Raw genomic sequence first — 21,507 nt, 5'->3', positions numbered from 1 at the left:
ATTATTTATTTATTTATTTTTTAAATCTTTTTATTTGAGTTTTTCAAAGATATATGGCATACAGCAAAAAAGAAAACCAAATAACAAGTTACAATTACTATGGGATTTTCATATCCGATTGAGATATTGCTTAAAAAACACAATAAAAATAATATTGCACAATATAATATCATATTTTTACTGAGCGTCTGTTTATAATTAACATAGGGCAACAAGGGGATAAAGGGTGTAAAGTAAGACAGTGGGTATTTGAATTACCCGTTGGCATGTATCATCTTTTATTCCAATTTATGGAGAAAAAGAAGAAAAATTTTAAAGAAGTAACAATATTCTGAAGTAATTGTTTGAGATACCCAGAGTAGTAAGGCCACATATACAGGAATACAGGAAGGGGCAGGGAAGAACACGGAGGGAAGGGAGGGGCAGGGAAGGACACGGAGGGAAGGGAGGGGCAGGGAAGGACACGGAGGGAAGGGAGGGGCAGGGAAGGACACGGAGGGAAGGGAGGCGCAGGGAAGAACACGGAGGGAAGGGAGGGGCAGGGAATAACACGGAGGGAATGGAGGGGCAGGGAAGAACACGGAGGGAAGGGAGGGGCAGGGAAGAACACGGAGGGAAGGGAGGGGCAGGGAAGAACACGGAGGGAAGGGAGGGGTTGAGGTTATATTAACAAAAGTTGCTTGACATAAGGCCTGAAAAATTCCACAATTGTGACCATAAAATGAAGAATAATCACATATAGAATGCTCTAGAGATTGTTAGGGGGCTAATTATATTTGCCGGTGAAGAAACCATTCTGTTGTCTAAAAAAACTTTATAGGTTTGGGTTTGAGTAGATTGGTCCAATGTATCAATATAGAGACCCCATTTTTTTATAAAAGGTCACAGCCCCTCTTTCCATGAGTGGTTGTGTGGATTTCCTATCAAAATACATAAATTGGAGAAGTTTTACCTTAACTTCAGCAAGAGAGGGAGAGGATCTGGAAATCCAATGTGTCAGTATGATTTTTTTCGATATCGTCACTATCATAGTAATAATAGTGATATGAGGGGTAATGGGGGGGTCGTGTTCCAGTTGGAGAGGATTACACATAGACAAGCCAGAGGGTCAGGTGAAAACCGTGTGGATAATAACTCATTGTGGATTATTTTATAGGGAAAAGTTTGTTACAGATAAAACCAGCTCCTTTGGTTGTGGAATTGTATGTAGCCAGATAAAAGGCACCTGACTCCCTTATAGCCAGGATATATACTAACCATTATAGATTTCCACCTGCTTTTACCTGAGGAATGTGTTACTGCCATCGTGCGCAGGAGGTGAGGAGGAATTGAGTAACATTAAACATAGGGGACGCTTGTGTTGGGCGTGCGTCCAAGATGGTTGCATGTTAGCGGAGAACATTTACTGGGATCCAGTCACATTGTCGACAGTTGCCATGTCGACATGCATGTCAACACCACAATGTCGACATTATCCTACATGTAGACAAACACGATGTTGACATCCAGAGAATGTCGACTAGCTCACAGTGTCAAGATCTATAATGTCACCAACACTCAGACGTCTGCTCTGGAAGTGACAGTCAAGTGACCGCCGGGACCCGGAAGCCGCGCTGGAGCTACCGCAGCTGTTGGGACATGTCATCCGCGTGGACATGATGAATGTAAACATGGTCCCTGTCGACAAGCTGCATGCTGACATTTCAACCATGTCGACACGATAACTGTCGACCTAACATACCACTCCCCATTTACCTCCATCCAAGTGCGTGTGACCATTATTTGTTTGTTGTAAAAAAAAAGTTTCCATTGTGGATCACTGCCTGGAGGTATAACAGATTCCCGGTGCGTGGACCTTGTCAGCGTGGCGGACATTCCCAGAGTCTGGCCCTCCTGCCATTTAGGCCAAGAGAGGAGAATGTTCTTGCAGGACCGGCTGTGCCAGTGCTTTGCTTGGTGGTTGGATGTCCTGTTCTCCAGCAATACTATAGGCCCCTGCACTGATCTTAGCCACTGACAGATTTCTGTTGAGCAGTGGAGATTCTTCTGCTCTGAACCAGTGCAAGTGACACTATGAAAGCCCGTCTGCCTGGCGCTTCTCCCACCCTAACAAGTGAAGGGAGCTGTGAGGGTGTTCCTGGTGAATATTGAATGTGTTGGTGAATATTGACTCCCATAAGGGATTGTGTTGGAGGGGGTCATAGACAAACGCTGGATAACGCGAAGACCCTTAAGCCTGGTACACACTAGGCGACGGCAGATGTGATGGTCTACACATTGTGCGGTCCGTACACCCTACACTATCTGGTGAACAACCGCACGATATGTCGTTGCCTGCCGCATCCAAATGCATGGGGTTGTCAGTCACATCCTCAGATGGAGCAGCGTGTACGGCAGATCTGAAGATGCGACAGATGACCCAGCAGGAGCGCCCATAGTGCGTTACACACTGGATGATTTGAGCGATTTGTCTTTCTGATTCGTTGGAAAATAAGTAATTTTAAAAAATCGTCTACTGTGTACCCAGCTTTACAGTCCTCCCACCAGCTACATCTGAAGACCGCAAATAGACGTCAGCTATCTGACCCCGCTTCTCTTCTTGGCGATTTGTGGCATATCCGGTAAATCAAGAGTTAATATATGACCACTGATTGTGGCTGCTACTCAAGGGGTAGCCAACCCTGGTCCTCTTGAGCTACCAACAGTGCATGTTTTCCAGCTCTCCTCACAGAATCATAAGTTAAATAAATTAGCTCCACCTGTGGATCTATTAAAAGTGTCAGTGAATAATAAGTACACCTGTGCACCTGCTGGGTGGTCTGGAAACCGTGAACTGTTAGCAGCTCTCGAGGACCGGGTTGGCTACCGCAACTTCTCCAACAGTACACATGTTATCTGCCTATAGCAGTAGGAACCTGCCTATCTGTGTGTTTACTATCAGCCTGGTGGTTGAAGTTCATCCGATCTTAGCTTATTGCTTTCGGCCCCAGCTGGGTCACACAGACATTTATCTCCCCCACGGAGTTGCTGACCCCACTCTAGCTCCCCACTTGATTACTTGAGCCCTTCCTCTGCTGTAAGTGTCGGATGTGACTTGGCCTCTGCGTCACACAATGTTGTCGGGCTAGGGTTAGGCTGCAGTTAGGGGTATATAGTGCTGCTGTTAGGGTAAAATAGTACTATCAACATTGTGAATGGCAACATGATAAATGCTGACATGTAACCTCCATAGACATTCTAAATGCCGACATGCAGAACATGTCAACATTCTTGTGTCGACATTGATTGTCTAACTCGTATACCACACCCATCTTAACTGCCAGGAAGCGGAGGCCCCAGTGGTACTTAGCGGAGCCCTCTGGGCTGATTACACAGAGGTCACTGGACACATCGTGGCCTAGTGCTCCAAATTCTGCGGACTCCCTGTATTTGTAGTTGTGTTTAGACAGACTTACCATCCCTACAGCTGATCATGGGACAGTTGCACTCAAATCTCCCAGTTACCACACTTTGGACCTCATTCAGAGTCGGTCGAAGCGGCCGCACGGTCGTACGGGAAAAGAGGCCGGATATGCAAATGATTCCCTCGTAAGTTGCGTCCCTAAGTTCGGATCGGTTACTGGCCGACCAAGGGGAGGAAGAGGTCGGATGACAAAAAATACGCCCCCTTCTCGAACGCATTACACGTCATCTCCGGGCATATAAGGATTAATCGCGAGCATCGGTAACCATCGGAACTGGTCGTAGAGCTTAAGGTTGACCATACCCTCTCTTAAGTTCTACGATCATGTCAGTGTAAAAACCTCCCCTGTCACATGGGCCATGACGCTACTTTGCTAATTATGCACTCCCTTAAACCATATGCACTCCCATAAAACGCTGTTCGCATAATTAGGCACGCCTGCGTTCGGATCTCCACTCCCCCGTGTTCAAGCACCTTCCCCTGTTACCACCCACAAACGCCTCAATCTGTCACTCAAACTACCGACCTGGCTGTGTTCAAGGAGAGAGACATTTCTGATCGTAGCGGCTAGTTTGCGCACGCGCATTGCGAACTTTACGCATGCGCAGTTTAGCGAACATCGGAGGCGTACGACCGTGCGGCCGCTTCGACCGACTCTGAATGAGGTCCTTTGTTTTTATAGATGTGCTTCAGCCTCTCTCATACGGACTGGCCAGCTTCCATTGTCACCTATCCCCAACCCTGCAACAGCTTTGGCCCACACACCTATTGGAGTGTCCTCTGTCTGTACCCTGTATGGGATTTGCCCCTGAGCTGCGGGGCCGCTGATCCTCCAGCATCTGGTGTTTCTTTACTGCACTTCCCTACATCAGAACTTTTTTTGTTTTGCCCTGTGTATACTGTGCTTCTCTTTCTTAATAAATTTGAGGCACTGGTAACCAAAGTATTATGTTTTTGTTCTCATTTTCCATCTATCTCATAGCTTTAACTATTTTGTGTTGTTACAGTTCACTGTGTACTCATACTCTGTGTGCTAGTGCTGCTCCCTAGTGGTCACTTACTTATCCGTCCGATTCATACTCCTTGCTTGGTACCAATGCCGTAATACTTTTACTTTGGTTTGTGTGTTTTTTTTTTTTTCTTTTATTGTCTAGATTAATCTGTTGCTTTGTCCATATAATAAATATGTACTATGTTCTTGTCTCCAGGGTCAGTTGCTATAATTTATTCTGGGTATACTTACCTTCTAATTAGTCATACACAACCCACATAAAACTTGTACAACAAAGAGCGCCCCCAGGCTCATTACTCTACCCCCTCCCCATCACCACCTTCTCTACTTTCACTTGCATATGGTGGAGGTCACATGTTCAGTGACTGGCACTACAGTGTACACCAGAGTTACTTAATATCCTGGTGCCAGAATTAGAGACACAGGCCCTGATTCAGAGCCGGACACTCTGACAGAGCGCTCGCTCTGAATCAGGGCCTCTTTTTTTTTTTGTTATGGAGCTGCCTCCTGGCCACTCGCATAGCTGTGGGTGACTACCCACAGCTATAGCGAGCGGCCATGATGGTCGCGATGGGCAAGACCATCGCGACCATCGGGCTTGCGACGAGACCCTTGTGGTAGGGTCTCGTTGCCGCAAGCCCCAGAGAGATTTCGGCTCTAACAGAGCCGAAAGCTCTCCCACTGACACCACTTGTGATGTCAGTGGGGCCGGCCCCAAACGGTAGGCGTTATCATGGGAACGCCTCCGTCTGGGCAACCACCCCCCCGGCCCGTCCACCAAAGGGGGTGTGCTGTCACTCAACATCGACAGCACGCCCCCTTTGATGCGAGACCCGGAACGACAGCTTGCCCGTCGCTATCCGGGTCTCGCGCATGCGCACGACGGAGCCGGCTCTGTCATGCGCATGCGCTCTGGGCCACCATCGACCCGGTTGCGAGCACTCTGCGCTTGCGACCAGGTCTGAATCAGGCCCACAGTGTGACCGCCTGATGTTCTCCCTTACCAGTGACGTGCGGTGAGGTTAATGGCTGGGAAGGCACTGGCTGTTTAACACCCTCCCCCTCCCCCCCCTTTAAAAGAAAAAAAACAGCGCAGGTTTCCCACTTTTAAATAGTAACCAGCACCGAGCTGAACCAGCCATGCCATAGCAGGGGGAACACTCAGTGTGGGGTCCCCCTGCCATCACATTAACCACCTTTAAACTAGGCCCAGGGCTGGAGTTCCTCAAAAAGTGTGAATCCCCCAAAAATAAAATGGGGTCCCCCCTCCCGAGCAACGGCTCTGCATCCCCTGATTGCTCGTCCCTGCTCTTAACCTCACATTAGCTCCCTTATCAGACCCCCAAATTATTATTATAAATATCCACTACTTATATTGGCTGCTATTATATAAACCTTTTGCCCACGATAAGAGACACTTGTCTTCCAAAACCAGTATGACCCCTTGTCCCCTTCTGTCTGTCACAAAATGTGCTGCCCCTGAGCTTCTCACTAAACAACAAGCTAAAGATTAATTTAACCCAGGTAACTGCGATAGTATTTAAAAAATAAATAACCTTTTTGTGCCAGGTGGATGGGCCATGTCACCTAATATGCGGAAGTGTCTTATACTGAAGTCTCTTACAGGATAATTATTATTTATTTTTTTCTCAAAAATAGGGCCGTATGCCTCTATTACGCAGTCATTATGACAGGGCTCGACAAATCCCAGGGGCCAGGTAGCCATGGCTACCAGATTTTGCTGCCTGGCTACTAGATTTTGCAGTGAGGGAGGAAGCAGATTCTCATCAGCTTCGGCGGAGCTTCGTGCCAATAGTATTGCGGTGTTCATATCATGCACAGGATTGCATGCGCTGAGTGTCGCCTGCGGTGACTGCTGTGCCTGTGTCCGTCCCGGCCTGCGCTGATGACTCCTCTCCATCTTGGCCTGCTCTGATCCCGGTTGTCTGTCCCAGTCTACGCTGATCCTCCTGTACATCCTGACTGTCTCCTATCTCCGGCTGCATAGAGCTCTCCGGTAGTAGGGTCTATGCGTGGCCAGGGATTGCGGAGCTGCTTCAGAGGGATAGTGGTGTGACCACGAGGGGAGGGGGTGTTTTGTACTTTCTGGTACCATTGTTTTATGTGAAATGTGGTCCGTTATTACTAGAGGGTGGAGCAGGGGAGCTGTGCAGAGCAGTGAGGGAGCCTCCACTAGTATAGTGTGTATAACAGTTGTGTAACACATAGAGCTGTGCTCCTTACTCACTCCTGTAATTTTTTTTGGGGGGGTGATGGTCTGGCTCCTACAATTTCATCCTGGCTCCTAGATTTTAGAAAAATTTGTCAAGCCCTGCATTATGACATAATACCGGGTTGAGGACACCAGGCTTCACCTTTGGTTAGCAGGACATTGGGCCTCATTCAGAGGCGGTCGTAGGATGCAAGCGGTCGCTCAGAAACAGGGCGGCTGCTTGCATCCTGAACGGCCGCCTCCATGTCGGTCGTTAGGCTGTGGGTTAACACCCACAGCTCTAACGACCGCTAAGGGAGATGGTCGCGATGGTCAAGACCATCGCGACCATCGGGGCTTACGACGAGACCCTAGGGTAGGGTCTCGTCAACCTTAAGCCCCAGGGAGCTTCCTGCTCTGATCGATCTGTTATGTCAGTGGGGCCGCCCCCAAACGGCAAGCGTTCCTACTGGAATGCCTCCGTTTGGCCAGGCACGCCCCCGGCCCGCCCAGAAAATGGAGCGAGCTGTCAATCAACATCGACAGTTCGCTCCGTCTGCTTCGACCCTGCTAACGACGGATCACCCGTCGTTAGCAGGGGCTCGCGCATGCGCACGACGGAGCCGTCTCCGTCGTGCGCATGCCCAGTGGACCAACATCGAGTCGGTTGCGAGCGCTCAGCGTTCGCGACCGACTCTGAATAAGGTCCATAATCCTTGGCAGAAATACATTATGTATAAAACTATATCATTACACCTCAGCACATCACAGTAATCCGTTGCTGCTATGTACAGTTTAAATCAGCCGCTCAGTCGTGTTGCAGGAATAGATCGAAGATGACCATTATTCCTTCTGTAAACCTGTGCTTTATTTTGTGGGTGCTTAATCTCTGCCTCAGGTGATTATATAATGCTGCTGCATCGGGAAAGGTCACTTGTCCATTATAACTACAGTGCGGAGAAGTCTGCCGTTACCAGCGAGCCACCTATGCACCAGAGCTGTCAGTCACCTGTATTTTGATGGACGCAGGTCCTGGAAATATACACTGCAGAGTGACCTCTCTGTTGCAGAGTTCTGGCGGCGGCTTCTTCTCTCCCCTGTAATAATCACCTGATATTAGGATGAAAGAGACGATTCTAGGGACGCAGAATACAGCCACAAATGATTCTGCTGAATCCGGACGCAGAGTGCATATTAATCTAAGCAGCAGTGGCTTAAATCATTTAGGTTGTTACTCCTGGGACAGAGAATGGTGCCAAGTGCAACAGTCACAACGAAATGAATGATCTGATTTTCTTTATAAATTGTAAAGTATTTGCACCTACATGACTGTTGCATCTATAATAATCTCACACCGAATAGTCATTTCTATCTTATCCAAATGTAAATTAATTTAATATAAATTCTCATCATTCCTCAGAAATAAAAGTACATTCACAGATAAGAGATCATTAATAATAACGTCTACAACGAGACCAGGTTTTGCACTTGTAAAGTGCAGGTTTTCAGGACACTCCTGTTTGAGCACAGCAATTTATTGGCCTATGCGACCGAACGCCATTGCTTTCTCTTGTTTTCTCTATTCACTGTAAAATTCTTTTAGATTATGTAAGAAATGAAGATGGATACACTGGGATTCCGATATTATGTTTATGTGGTGTTTTTGTTTATTTTTTTTTCTGCACTAGTTGAACAATCAAATTTTGTTTGGAAAAAGCCACCAAAATGCATCAGCCATTATCAAGTCTGCACCTTCCAAGATGAAGTTAGTACTTATCAGGTAAGGACATATCTGTAGCCTTAGCACAGTGGGTGGGCGGGCAGGATAAGAATGGTGCCTCATCCCTCGGTGACTGAGGCTTGAGGCATCTAAGAGTTACGTACTTCCAAGTTCCGATGTTTACAAGGGAACAGTTACACTTAAATGCAGAAACTTAAAATGATGCACCATGAAGGTGGCTTTGGTTGGATTCTGGCTGTGCTTTGGTAAAGCTACAATGTACAAAATATGCAAATTTTTTATTTTTAATTAACATAAAACAACTAAATACATTTTCTTGCTGATGGTTTATGTCCTTTAGTGTTTGTTTCTACAACCTGCTACATATGGATTCACAGTTTTGAGTGTCATGCCGTTTCCCATGGCAATCACATGACATTATGTAATGAGCAGAGGTGATTTGGAACACCCGTCGTCTTATCAGGACTGCTGCATGCTCATAGCGCAATACGCCCTCTCCATCCACAGTCATCACGTGACACTGAGGGGCTTACTGACTGACTGGCTCTGTCTCAGAGATCGGGTTTCACTCCCCCCTCATGAAACTGCTTAAGAGCTAAAACCTAATGCTTCCAGCCAAAGGAGTATTCTGCTATAATCATCATAAAAGAGCATTTTAAAGGAAGACTGAGTTATAGGTGGACGTCAGGGACGTAACTACCGGCATATTTTTGCCCCTGGGCCCATCACTCGCTACTTCCGACACTGGTGGACGTACTGGAAAAATGACTCTAGTTCTTGTTTCAAAGACAAATAAAAAATCTGTGTGCGGCTGCAGCTAGAAGTTAAAATATTCTGATTAAATGCTACAATATGATTTACACACTTAAAATGAATGTACATGTGTTCCTAGGAGTTATACTGTGTATAAACGGTGCCTTTAATAGCAGTATCTAACATGCAGCTCCGAGATGACCCCCCCCCCCCGAACATGACATCACGCTGAGGGGGCAGGGCCGCAAGCACAAGGCAGTAGAGCACTTCCCAGGGTATCCTCTTAGGATGCTCAGTGCGGCTCTACAGGCTGCAGGGTGCTTGCCCAGAGGATACTTTGCAGTCAAGTGCAGGTGCCAAAGGGCAGCGATGGTGCTGCCCCCAGTGCCCTGCGTAGCGGCACTGCTTTCCTACCCATAATTACGGCCTTGGTAACTTTTATTTGGATCTTTAGTTGTGGTGTGCCCAGGGCAAACAAATGGAAGAAATGACTATAATTGGGAAAAATGCAGTGGTTTCTGCTTTGCTGGCACACCCAATAATGATTACATGACACATTTAGCATTTTATAGTGTACAGTAAACTAATTCCAGTATGAGATAATAGGGCGCTGATTTATAGCCACGTCAGGCAGCACAATGGCCAAGCAAATCCCTGGTGACTTTGTAATAGGTTCATATTGTGCTTGTCCCAGTGTAATAAAGAGAATGTTTCCTTCCGTAAGCATCTCCCTGTGCCTACTAACATGTGACATCTAAATCAGCATGCGAGTGACATCCCTTCCCACCTGCCTCCACTTTTCTGCTTTCCTATAGAGCAGGGGTGGGGAACCTTTTGTATGCGTAGGGCCATTTTGATATATATAAAATTATTTGCGGGCCTGGTGCAGACCACGCCCCCTCCATGTGACATCACATGGGGGCAGGGTCACAATAGCTAGTGATGACAGCAATGCCCGGAGCATCCTCAGGATGCTCCGGGGAGCTGTAAGGGCAGCAGTGTGACCGTCTGAAGCATTCTAAGGATGCTCCAGGCGGCACTGCTTCATAGATTCTGGCTGTAGGGTGTCATTCTATGCACCCTGCTAGCCAGATGAGGCTAGCAGAGAAAAGCTCAGAGGGCCAGACCAATTTATTCCGCTGGCCTAATACGGCTCCCGGGCCTGAGGTTCCTATAGAATAACCATTACGTGAGCAAGGTCACATTGACAGACGCGGCTCCTCGTGTATTGCACTGCGGAGAGCTGTAGCCAAGTCCCGCCCCCTTTGTACGTCTCGGTTCTTTAATGGCTGCAAAGTGGAACAGTGGAGAGGGCGGTGGTGTCATGTGACTGACAAATGACAGCACCCGTTCTGCCAGGCAGAGCTCCCAGTTGGTATGAGAGAGATGTAAATAAATCAGGGAGCCGCATCCTGGATTGTGGGAGGAAACTGGATCACCTGGAGGAATCCCACGCAAACACGGGGAGAACATACAGACTCCACACAAATAAGGACCTGGTCAAAGTCAAACCAATGATCCCAGCACTGTGAAATAGCAATGCTAGTCATTTTGTCACCGTGCTGCTCATTTGCATTTTTTTATTTAGTGTATATGATATAGTTGCTTTTGTTTTTATTATCTTACAAATAAAAATGAATGAATTAAATTTCCCCTGTAGGAAGTGATTGTTCTATCAAAATCCAATACTCAATGCCTTTTGATAATCCTTGTCTACAATTGTTCTTATATTACAAAAGGTATCCAAAATACTGTGCACCGGTATTGTCACATCTCTTGTGTAAAATAAATACTCTACAATAATAATTGCTTTGAATTTTAATAAATGGGACAACCGCATGTCTAAAGCGCTGCGGAATATGTGTGCGTTATATAAATAATTGTTAATAAATAAAAAAATAATAAATGTTTTGGAATTGTAATATTAGAAAACTATAGGTCATCAAAACTTCAACTGTTCTCTGAGATCATGACCTCTAAATTCCACTCTTGCATAGTCAATGCTTTCCGAAGCTCAGAGAACCACTATACGTAGGGTGTAGCATATACCTCTATTATTTTATATGCTGGTCCCATTATAATCGGGGGCGCCGAGAGGAGGGGGGAGGGAGTGTGATAATAATTATCCGTGCATTGTTGGAGGGATCTTGAAGGAGCCCGGGTCAACTGCGAAGGGCCCACTCCCTGACCTCATTGAGCATGCAGACTATCCATTTGCTATTATCCAGTGACATCACTGAGAATGCAGCTAATCCATTCACTAGGAACCAGTGACATCACTGAGAATGCAGCCTACCCATTCACTAGGAACCAGCTACATCAATGAAAATGCAGCCTATCCATTCACTAGGAACCAATGACATCACTGAGAATGCAGCCTACCCATTCACTAGGAATCGGTGACATCACTGAGTATGCAGCCTATCCATTCACTATCATCCAGTGACATCACTGAGAATGCAGCCTATCCATTCACTAGGAATCAGTGACATCACTGAAAATGCAGCACACCCAGTCAGTAGTAACCAGTGACCTCACTGAGAGTACAGCCTAATCCACTCACTAGGAACCAGTGACATCACTGAGAGTGCAGCCTATCCAGTCACTAGGAACCAGTGACATCACTGAGAGTACAGCTTATCCATTCACTAGGAACCAGTGACATCACTGAGAGTGCAGCCTATCCACTCACTAGGAACCAGTAATATCCCTGCAGTTATGTTTCCTTGACTATGGGTTCAGTCTAGGTCAACAGTCTGACACCTGTGTATGTAATGACATGTGCACTATCAAGTGCTATAGTTAGTTGTAAGCAGTTGTTCAATGTTGAATAAATGTCCATGGACAAATTTTAAAACTTGGGAATTGGGCTAGCTGGCAATTTGCTGTCTGTTGATCTTCCAAAGAATGCGCGCCCTTAAGGTATTTGAATTCTTTGGAGAATTGGATCTCTATCTTGAGTTGATACATCTTTTTTTGTAATGAAATTATGGCCTTATCCAACGTTAATTGCCCGTTCGAAAGTCATTTTACGCTTGCTTGATTCAAGAACCCACAAGAGATCTTAATGTTCACTTTAATTCCATCAACACTGGAATTAATGTAACAAAAATTTTACATTTTAAAAAATAATTACTTCTACAAGAACTTGATCTTCATTGTACAGCAGGATAAATATTAAAATATCTTGCTGGGTGAGATCAAAGGACATCATTTAAGAAAATGCCGAAGTCAGCAGAACATTTCCATATTTGAGCAGAACTCCCTTTGTAAAGCCCTGTGAAGATGTTCAGATTAGCTGAGGGAAAATAATTAAATTATATCTGTGTTAATAGTACAAGACGTCCTGGGGAGACGCATTGCCTCAGCTGAGGTTGCCCCTTCTAGAGGACAATAATTGAACCTTTTTAGTTGGATACAGTTCAAATATAGCGGTTAATGAGATTATAACATAACTGGTCATAAAACTTTACCTTGTGCTTGCAAATTACCGAGAAACCTTGAAAAGAATATGGGGAATGAAGGTTAGCCTTTTCTTTCTGCGGATATGTTTGGACTCTACAGCCTTTAATCATAGATTTTCATGCTTAAGACTCCCCTCATGTCATTATATACACTTGTTTTATTAATACACTTGCTAATCTACTTGCGCTTTTTATTCTGTACCTGCCATTTATTACGTATAAGCTCTGCCTTTATGTTAGTGATCAGACTAATTACAGCAGTTTAAAGGACAGTGGTGACGGATGTCCGTGTGAGCCACACTCTGCTCCAGGTTAACTACTCGGGAATGTTGCAATCTCTTGTCAGTGTGGAGAATTGGAAAGAAGATGAAACCACCACACTTGTAATCACTGTATCTCTGGGAGGTTTTGTCTCAAGGACACTGTTATTAATTCCAAGAGGTTCTGTAATAATTTAATGACACTTGCCAGAAGGTCTCACTGCTTCTACTGAAGTCTCTCTGGTCTTTTTCATTGGCCTTTGATGTAACAGTTTTGTACTCGCAGCTTTTGTTACAGAATGCCGTTGCACCAAAACGCAACATTTATCTGAAGTATACCAGTGGCCTACTCATAGTTGAGCCGGCCGTTTCGTGGAGTTAATAGTATTACTGCTGACACCTAGGTCCTAGTGAATTGGTTAGCTTAACGTATGAGGGAGAGACTAACCAGTGGTGAAACGCGTCTAGATCAGCACTTATACAACAGATTACACTGCAACATATTTACAAATGATATATCAGTCACTAAAAAAAGACAAAAAGGGATATCAACACTTAGTGTAGTAATTAGTGATCTTAAAAAAATTCTCCATATGATGCTGAAGTAAATTAGTAGTCTTTATTATTCTATTAGAGCTTATTTGAATTGGAGGACATTATAGTAATAATAATTATATAGTATCATAAACCTTGCCTTACATTTCTAAACCTTGTTTTTATTTGCTGTTCTCTTATTTGCTAATTTCTTTCCCCTACCCCTGTTAGATCTAGAACATCGGGACTGTTGATAGTTTTGAATAAGAGAATTAAAAAAAAAAAGATAAGGAAGTAGATACCCTCCAGTCTATTACCAACATTTCAGCACATCAGAAGATGTTCCTTAAGTATTATACATGATGAAATGTTCAGTCACATAGTCGGACACCTTGCTGACCTAAATCTGTCCCTAATTATTTTAACGAGTTCATTAAAAAAAATTAAATATATATATATATATATATATATTTAATATATATATTTTTTTTAAATGTCTAATTAAATATTTAACACTTTATTTTAAAGTTCCTTTTAAAAAGTTTTGTATGTTTTCTCTAAGAGTGAACATTTTTTAGAAATCAATATTTTTTTGGGGAAAATAACTGCTGTAGTTAATATTGGGGGTACAGTTAAATGGGTGTAAGTATGTTTTGTCAAAGTGCATTTTTTTAAAATACACCATCCATACAGCCCCCCCAAAATACCATTCCTACTACTTAAACCCATTTTCCAATTTTTTTTTTAGTTTTTCACCCCAAAAATGACATAATTATTGGCCAAATTAAGCTAATTAAAAAATATATTTTTGCCTAATTAGTCATTAGTGGGGGTGTCCAAGGGGTTCTGAAGTTCCAACATTTTTATACAAAAATAGGGGATTTTGCTCAACTTTTCACCTGCTCCGAGATGGTGAAAAAGTTTTGCAGCTTTTGCTCATGGAGATTTCGGACCTACGAAAAGGTGCGGCTAATAGGATAACGTGAAACACATTTTTTTGGCGTAAAGTTTTCCCAAGTGTAAACTTTTCGCACATACGCTGCTTATCGCATCTAATTGGATACGGCCCTATGAGGGTGCCCTAACATTCAGCAATGTAATTAGAAGTAGTCTACCAGCTTCCATATGTATCCTTTCAGGAAGCTTGTTCCCCAGCCAATAGCGGCCTGCATGTCAGGAAATGAACGGACGGTGTCATAAACAGACATATTACAGAACATGCTCCCAAAGGCCGCTTGTACTTTTCCTCAAAAGTCGCCTCTTCTGCAGAAGCGAATTGTTTACCAACAAAATATCACTTTTAAATTGAATTTCAGTTCTCTTAAATCTGCCGCCTGCATTGCCTGTGATGTATTTAAAGAGCTAATTTTACAGTTTGCGGTCACAGTATGATTTACTGACAGTTCTGTGTGATCACGGGGAGCGTGTTGTGTGAGCCATGAAATCACAGCGTGTTTTTTTTTTTTTTTTTATCCTCCCTTTCATGTCTAGTAAAACATAATGTGTTTCCGCTACAGCAGGTCATTTTATAGAGCGAAAATCTCAAATTCTAAAAATTAAACTTGAAGAGGATATAAAATAGTTTTTTTTAAGTCATTCTCAAGAGAATTTATTTCGAATTTGAGTTTGGGCTGCTGTGACCAGGCTGAGGGATGACATCACGGAGTAAGAACGTATTCTGTTAAGCGCATACAACACCCAAATGTCACAATTTGTGGAACCCGCAAGGCTCAGGGTTTTACTTGGAAATGCAGCTATCTTTTTTTTTTTAAATAGGTGTGGTTATACAGATTGGGGCATATTTTATGTGAAATGAGAGTGTGGCTTGCGCAGGTCGCGGGATGCAGCATGTTTTTTTTTTTTTTTAAATATGCAAAATGTGAAATAAGTCACTGGGATTTATAAAAGTGTAATTTCTGTCCTCTCCGTAATGATATCAACCGATCATTCTGGCATATGTTAGCTTTATTACATTATATATGAAAACTAAATTCCCATTTTATGGCTTCAAGTAGTGTTAAATAGACATTTTCATAATTGATTATAGTTAAAAATGTTTATTCACAGCCCTTTGAAAAAAAAAAGTGCCACAGTGGACAAACAACGAATGGATTCAGCATGCAAAGAACGAATGTGACATTTAATACTCTGGCCTCCATTTATCAACGAAGGTAAACACCAGCAGAATTTTTCGTTTAGTATCATTGTGATACAAACAAATAATCCACTGATATTTACCAATACTCACCCCTCCGGCGAGGTCCAGCGAACTCCTCCTCATCTGCAAGGTCCTCCGCTGGGCTGCTGGCAGCATAACGGTGCCAGCGACGGGGGTCTTGTGTAATGCACATGCGCGACGGTCCATCTGCGCATGTGCATGATGCGGGGACCCGGCAGTGCCTGGAAGGCTTCGCTGAGCCGAAATAGCAGCGCCGGGTCACCATTGGCGGTGTCTAAAGATGGCGAGAGCAATGCTTTGACAAACAGTGGTAATCTTAGACTACCGCTGTTTGTTGATTCCAGAAAAGATGACATAACGTCTTTAGTGAGCGCTCCATTCCGACATAGGCCCATTTATGCAGCACGGTGAGCGATGCCTCCAGGACATGTAAGCAGTGGAAGAAGGTTATCCGGGTAGGTGGAATGCTTCTATGCTGGCTGACTACTGCTGGACAGCGACAAGAGATGCCCCAGAAGAGGAGCACATGTGAAGTGGTGGGCTCTTCCTCGGCAAGTGACCTGCTCAATTCCCTACCTGAACCTGCTGGCACATTCTCTTCATTTGACCCCACTAATGAAGATGAAGTATCTACACTCTTCTCATCCTCCTACTCAACTACCTTTCTTATTGAACCTATACCCTCACAAATCAGTAAAGCTCTGTCTCCTGTGCTCATCCCACCCTTAAATAAAATCTGTAATCTCTCCTTCTCTACTGGTATCTTTCCATCACTGTTCAAGCATCCAGTGATCACTCACATTCTGAAAAAAAAAAATTCTGACCCTAACTCTCTCTCAAATTATTGTCCCACCTCCCATGTTCCTCTAAGCTTCTAGAGAGACTTGCCTATACTCCCCTCACACACTTTCTTAACACCCACAACTTATTGGACCCACTTCAGTCCGGCTTTCGTTCCCAACACTCCACTGAGACAGCACTGACTAAGGTAGTAAATGATCTGGTCACTGTCAAGGCTAAAGGCCATTACTCACTTCTAATTCTTCTAGATCTCTCTGCTGCCTTTGACACTGTTGACCAATCTCTTCTCATACAAACACTACAATCCCTAGGTCTTAAGGACACAGCCTTTTCTTGGTTCTCTTCCTATCTATCTGATCGCTCTTTCACTGTTTGTTTTTCTGATTCTATCTCATCTTTGCTACCTCTATCAGTTGGAGTACCGCAAGGCTCAGCCTTAGGTCCTCTGCTTTTCTCAATCTATACCACCTCTCTTGGCAAACTCATCAGCTCTTTTGGTTTTCAGTATCATCTGTACGTGGACATTACTCAAATCTACCTATCCTCCCTAGATTTGTCACCATCTGTGCTGGTCCGTGTCACTGACTGTCTCTCTGGCATTTCATCTTGGATGGCATTTCGCCACCTCAAACATAATATATCAAAAACAGAATTAATTATATTTCAACCGGCCAATAGTAGTTACCAACCTGATCTCTGTATCACTGTTGACAACTCAACAATCATCCCCACACCACAAGCTCGCTACCTATTTGTCATCCTTGACTCTGAACTGTCTTTTGTTCCCCACGTTCAATCTGTCTCAAAATCTTGTTACATACATCTAAAAAACATATCCAAAATTCAACCTGATCTTACACAAGACACTGCAAAAACGCTAATCCATGCACTCTTTATTTCCTGAATTGCCTATTGCAATAGTCTCCTTACTGGTCTTCCCAAAAACAGACTCTTGTCATTACAATCCATTATGAATGCAGCTGCGAGGCTGATCTTTCTCGCTAAACGTTCATTATCTGCTGATGCGCTCTGTCAGTCCCTCCATTGGTTACCGGTCTTCTACCGTATTCAATATAAAATATCTTAAATTATCTCCAAACCCGACCTCTCCGCTCAGCACAAGATCTGCATCCCTACGCATTACTTGCTCCTATACATGGTTACAGGACTTTTTTCGTGCTGCACCCACCCTGTGGAATGCCCTCCCATGCACAATAAGACTTCCCACTAGTCTACATACATTCAAGCCTTCTCTGAAAACTCGCCTCTTCAGACAAGCTTATCAGATTCCAGAATCGCCTACATAACCTTCATAGCTTCCCTATCTAATTACATCCCTTCTTACAGTCCACACATAACCTCACATTTTTCTTTCTTCAGTATCACACCCTCCTGACCCTAGGCCAACTTTCCTGTGTGACTGGATCATACAGCTCTGCAGTCTGGCTGGACCAATTTGCAATATGTAGCACCTATCCTTGTGTATCAACACCTATGTCCCTATAGATTGTAAGCTTGCGAGCAGGGCCCTCTTACCTTTATGTCTGTCTCTTACAACCCAGTGTTGTTCTATTAATGTTGTTTCAAATTGTAAAGTGCAACAGAATATGCTACGCTATATAAGCAACTGTTAATAAATAAATAAAATAAACATGGACAGGCAGAGAGAACACTCTCATGAATGTGAGATAGGACTTTCGGCTGCTGTATGATTATTTGTTTTGTTATTATTTGAGATTGGTCGAATTGAAATAACTTTTATTTATGTTGTATCAAGAAAATATCAGTTTATTTTAAAATTGCTTTTCACTATGGCTATATTACTGAAGTACATATAGAACAGGAAGTGTAGCTCAAAAACTAGCGTTAATAAAAACATTCCGAAGTCCTATTCGTTTTGCTCGGCCTCAAATTAGTGAAGGATGATTGTTATTAGAAAGGATACAAATTAAAGGGATTTCTTTCCTGTACAGTGCTTGGGAAAACCGCATAAACCCCTGAGATCCATTCTCTGTTATTGTCGGCGTGCCAATGAGAAAGCTGCCTCAGTCCTGTTGTTGGTTTTCTCATTAAGGGGCGTATTCAATTAGACGTGAAATCGGCGTAAGGGTTTCGCCTAGTGCCACTTTACGCCTGTTTGCGTCTTATCTCCAGGACTTTTTCGCCTAAGCGGAAACTCAATGAACTGAAACAGGCGGAAATGTTTCTCCAATGCATGGCAGGCGGACAAAAGTGCAAAATATCTATTTTGGGTGCAAATGTGGGGAATTGATTCAGAACCCTTTGGGCACCCCTATTCTTCCAAAAAAGAACAAATCTGATTTTTTTTTTTTACCATAGAACACCCCAAAAAGACATGTCAAAAGTGGGGGGACAAGGATAAAAAGAAGTGAAGTAGGTTACTTGGGGGGCTGTATGGATGGGGCAGGTGTTTTTAGGATTGCAGGTGCATGCAGTAGGTGGATTTTTCACATTTTTTAAAAGTACACTTTAGAAACACAAAATATATGCTAGCACCCATTTTCAAGTACCCCAAATTTGCCAGGACTATTTATTCTCCACAAAAAATACTGTTTACTATAATTTTGCACCACTTTTAGAAATATGCTACTAGAAAGCTTTTAACAAAACGTAAGGACACAAAGTACATTTATTAGGGCTAATAGTACACATCTGTAATGATTTCCAGTGTCAGTGCGTCTTATTTTGGGGTACAGACTGATTCCCCCAATCTATTCAGTACTTTTCGCCTGTTTATGCATTCGCCTATTTGCGTTTTCACCTGTTCTGTAATTGAATAGGGCGAATCGCGGGGACGAGCATGCCGCGAATTTGTGTCCCAAACAGGCGAATGCGGCGGAAAGTACAACAGGCGAAAATGTTCTGACTTTTCGCATCTAATTGCATACGGGCCTAAGTGAACATTATATTTTAACTATCTGCTTCATGTAAGCATTCGAAATTAGCGAAAGTTTGTAGCGATGTAAATGGTTATAAATAAAATTGCTGTGCCTTTTATATACGTGGATATTCCTGTAAGTATAAGTGATGGAAGCCAGCTACCGCATTGTCTGTGCATTTCTACTGAACTTTCATTAATTTGAGATTCCGGCTTGACTAGTGATTGCAGTCGTTGCTGAAGATAAAGCCTCTAGGATTTCATTCTATCCAGTGCATAGGCTATAAGGCCAGCAGATGAAATTAAAATCCAGCATTGCAGGGACTCTGGAAAGCAGGTGTGAGAAGAGAATAGGCTGTACACGGAATGGTGGAGGCGGACGTGTTTACCTTGAGCTCTGGCCTGGATCCCAGCTTATAATGGCTAAATGATGCAGTGTACAATGAAGGGAACAATAGACTTGACGGTGTCAGTACACAGATGGAGAGATGACTAAGCATGTTTCACTAACCCTGCGCCATCTCTGTCCCCTCATCAGTGTTAATAAGCCCCAAACGATGAGTAGTTTTAACATCACATATTTCACATTCGTTACATCTGGCTAATGTGTGTGAGATAAATTGTTGCTTAGTAATCCAAAATATATCATACTTGTGGGTGATGAACTTACAACCCCCTCCCAAACTCCAGATATTTTTAAGGTCGCCTGTAGGTAATGGGAGCAGCCATATTGCCGGCCAAATCCATACATGTGACTCTACAGAGTAACAACTTGGGAAAGCGTGCCTTATGGAAATGAATCTGAAATCTCTCTATTATGTCGCTGGTTGCCGCCATTTTGTGCAGGTGACACGTGCGCCTATAATGTATAGAGAGGCACCTGGTACCGTGTGTAGAGTTATGGTATCTGTTCACAAAATAATAATGTGTTGCCATTGTCGCAAAAATGTTGTTTCCCCTCTTTATAAACAGCAGAGCGCTGCCAATGTGCAATACACGGACGTTTCTTACAGGTCGCCGTCTCTTTGTGCATAAGGGATACAGGGGGGTATTTATCAAAGCTGGGAGAGAGATAAAATTGTAAAAAAATAAATGACCAACCAATCAGCTCCTAACTATCATGTTATAAACACAGCCTGCAACATGTAAATTGGAAGCTGATTGGTTAGTGCTTTATCGCTCACAATTTTCTCTCTCTCCCAGCTTTGATAAATACCCTCCACAGTCATTACTCATTCTCTGCAGGTATAGGGCGACTGATGACGTCTGTACAAGGTGTGATGGATGTCAGATTTGCACCACTTGTAGTGTATAAAATGTTGCAGTTAATTGCACTTACATTCCCATCTTGCTGAATCATTTGCTCCCACAAACACAATAGCTTTACTAAAATCCAATTTATAGGCAAATTTATAGCAGGGCTGATCGTCTCTTTATATTTGTCAATTTTTAGTAACACAGGGCCTGATTCTGACCCGCTCGCAAGCGGGTCGATGGTGCACAAGTGCGCATGCGCACGACGGAGGGAGCTCCGACGTGCGCTTGCGCGAGACCCGGCGAGCGACGGGCAAGCCGTCGCTCAGGGTCTCGCACCAAAGGGGGCGTGCTGTCGATGTTGAGTGACAGCATGCCCCCTTTGGTGGGCGTGCCGGGGACGTGGCTGCCAGAGGGAACGCCTACCGTCTCGGTCCGGCCCCACTGACATCACTAGTGATGTCAGTGTGAGTAATTTTGGCTCTGATAGAGGGTCTCGTCGCAAGCCCGATGGTCTTGACCATCGCGACCATCTTTTTGGCCGCTCGCATATGCTGTGGTTGGTCACCCACAGCTATGCGAGCGGCCAGGAGGCTGCTCCAAGTTTAGGTAGGAGGGCCCTGATTCAGAGCGAGCGCTCTGGTCAGAGCGTCCGGCTCTGAATCAGGCCCACTGTTTGACCTAGATTTTTCTGGGTCTCATTTATTTATTACCAGTTCTTTATATAGAGCACACATATTCCGCAGCGCCTAACAAAGTAAATATTTGTCCATTCACATCAGTCCCTGTCCCAGTGGAGCTTACACTCTCTGGGCCTGATTCAGAGCCGCTCGCTCTGACAGAGCGCTCACTATGAATCAGAGCCGGGCTTTTTTTTTTTTTTTTTTTGGAGCTGCCTCTTGGCCGCTCGCATAGCCGTGGGTGACCACCCACAG

At 44.0% G+C, this 21,507-nt stretch overlaps 1 protein-coding gene across 2 annotated transcripts in view; it reads left to right on the top strand.

Moving 5' to 3' along the window:
* Positions 1-21,507, top strand: part of LOC148505699 (inaD-like protein) — a 319,407-nt gene that overhangs the window by 212,583 nt on the left and 85,317 nt on the right. For both annotated transcript variants that reach the window (XM_088447870.1, XM_088447869.1), the window contains one exon: positions 8,376-8,467. In XM_088447870.1, the coding sequence (XP_088303996.1) occupies positions 8,376-8,467 (92 nt within the window). The remainder of the gene's footprint in view (positions 1-8,375; positions 8,468-21,507) is intronic.

Source organism: Taudactylus pleione, unplaced genomic scaffold (genome assembly GCF_031769625.1).
Source record: "Taudactylus pleione unplaced genomic scaffold, aTauple2 ptg000442l, whole genome shotgun sequence".
Lineage (NCBI taxonomy): Eukaryota > Metazoa > Chordata > Amphibia > Anura > Myobatrachidae > Taudactylus > Taudactylus pleione.
This window is presented reverse-complemented; position numbering and strand designations above follow the sequence as displayed.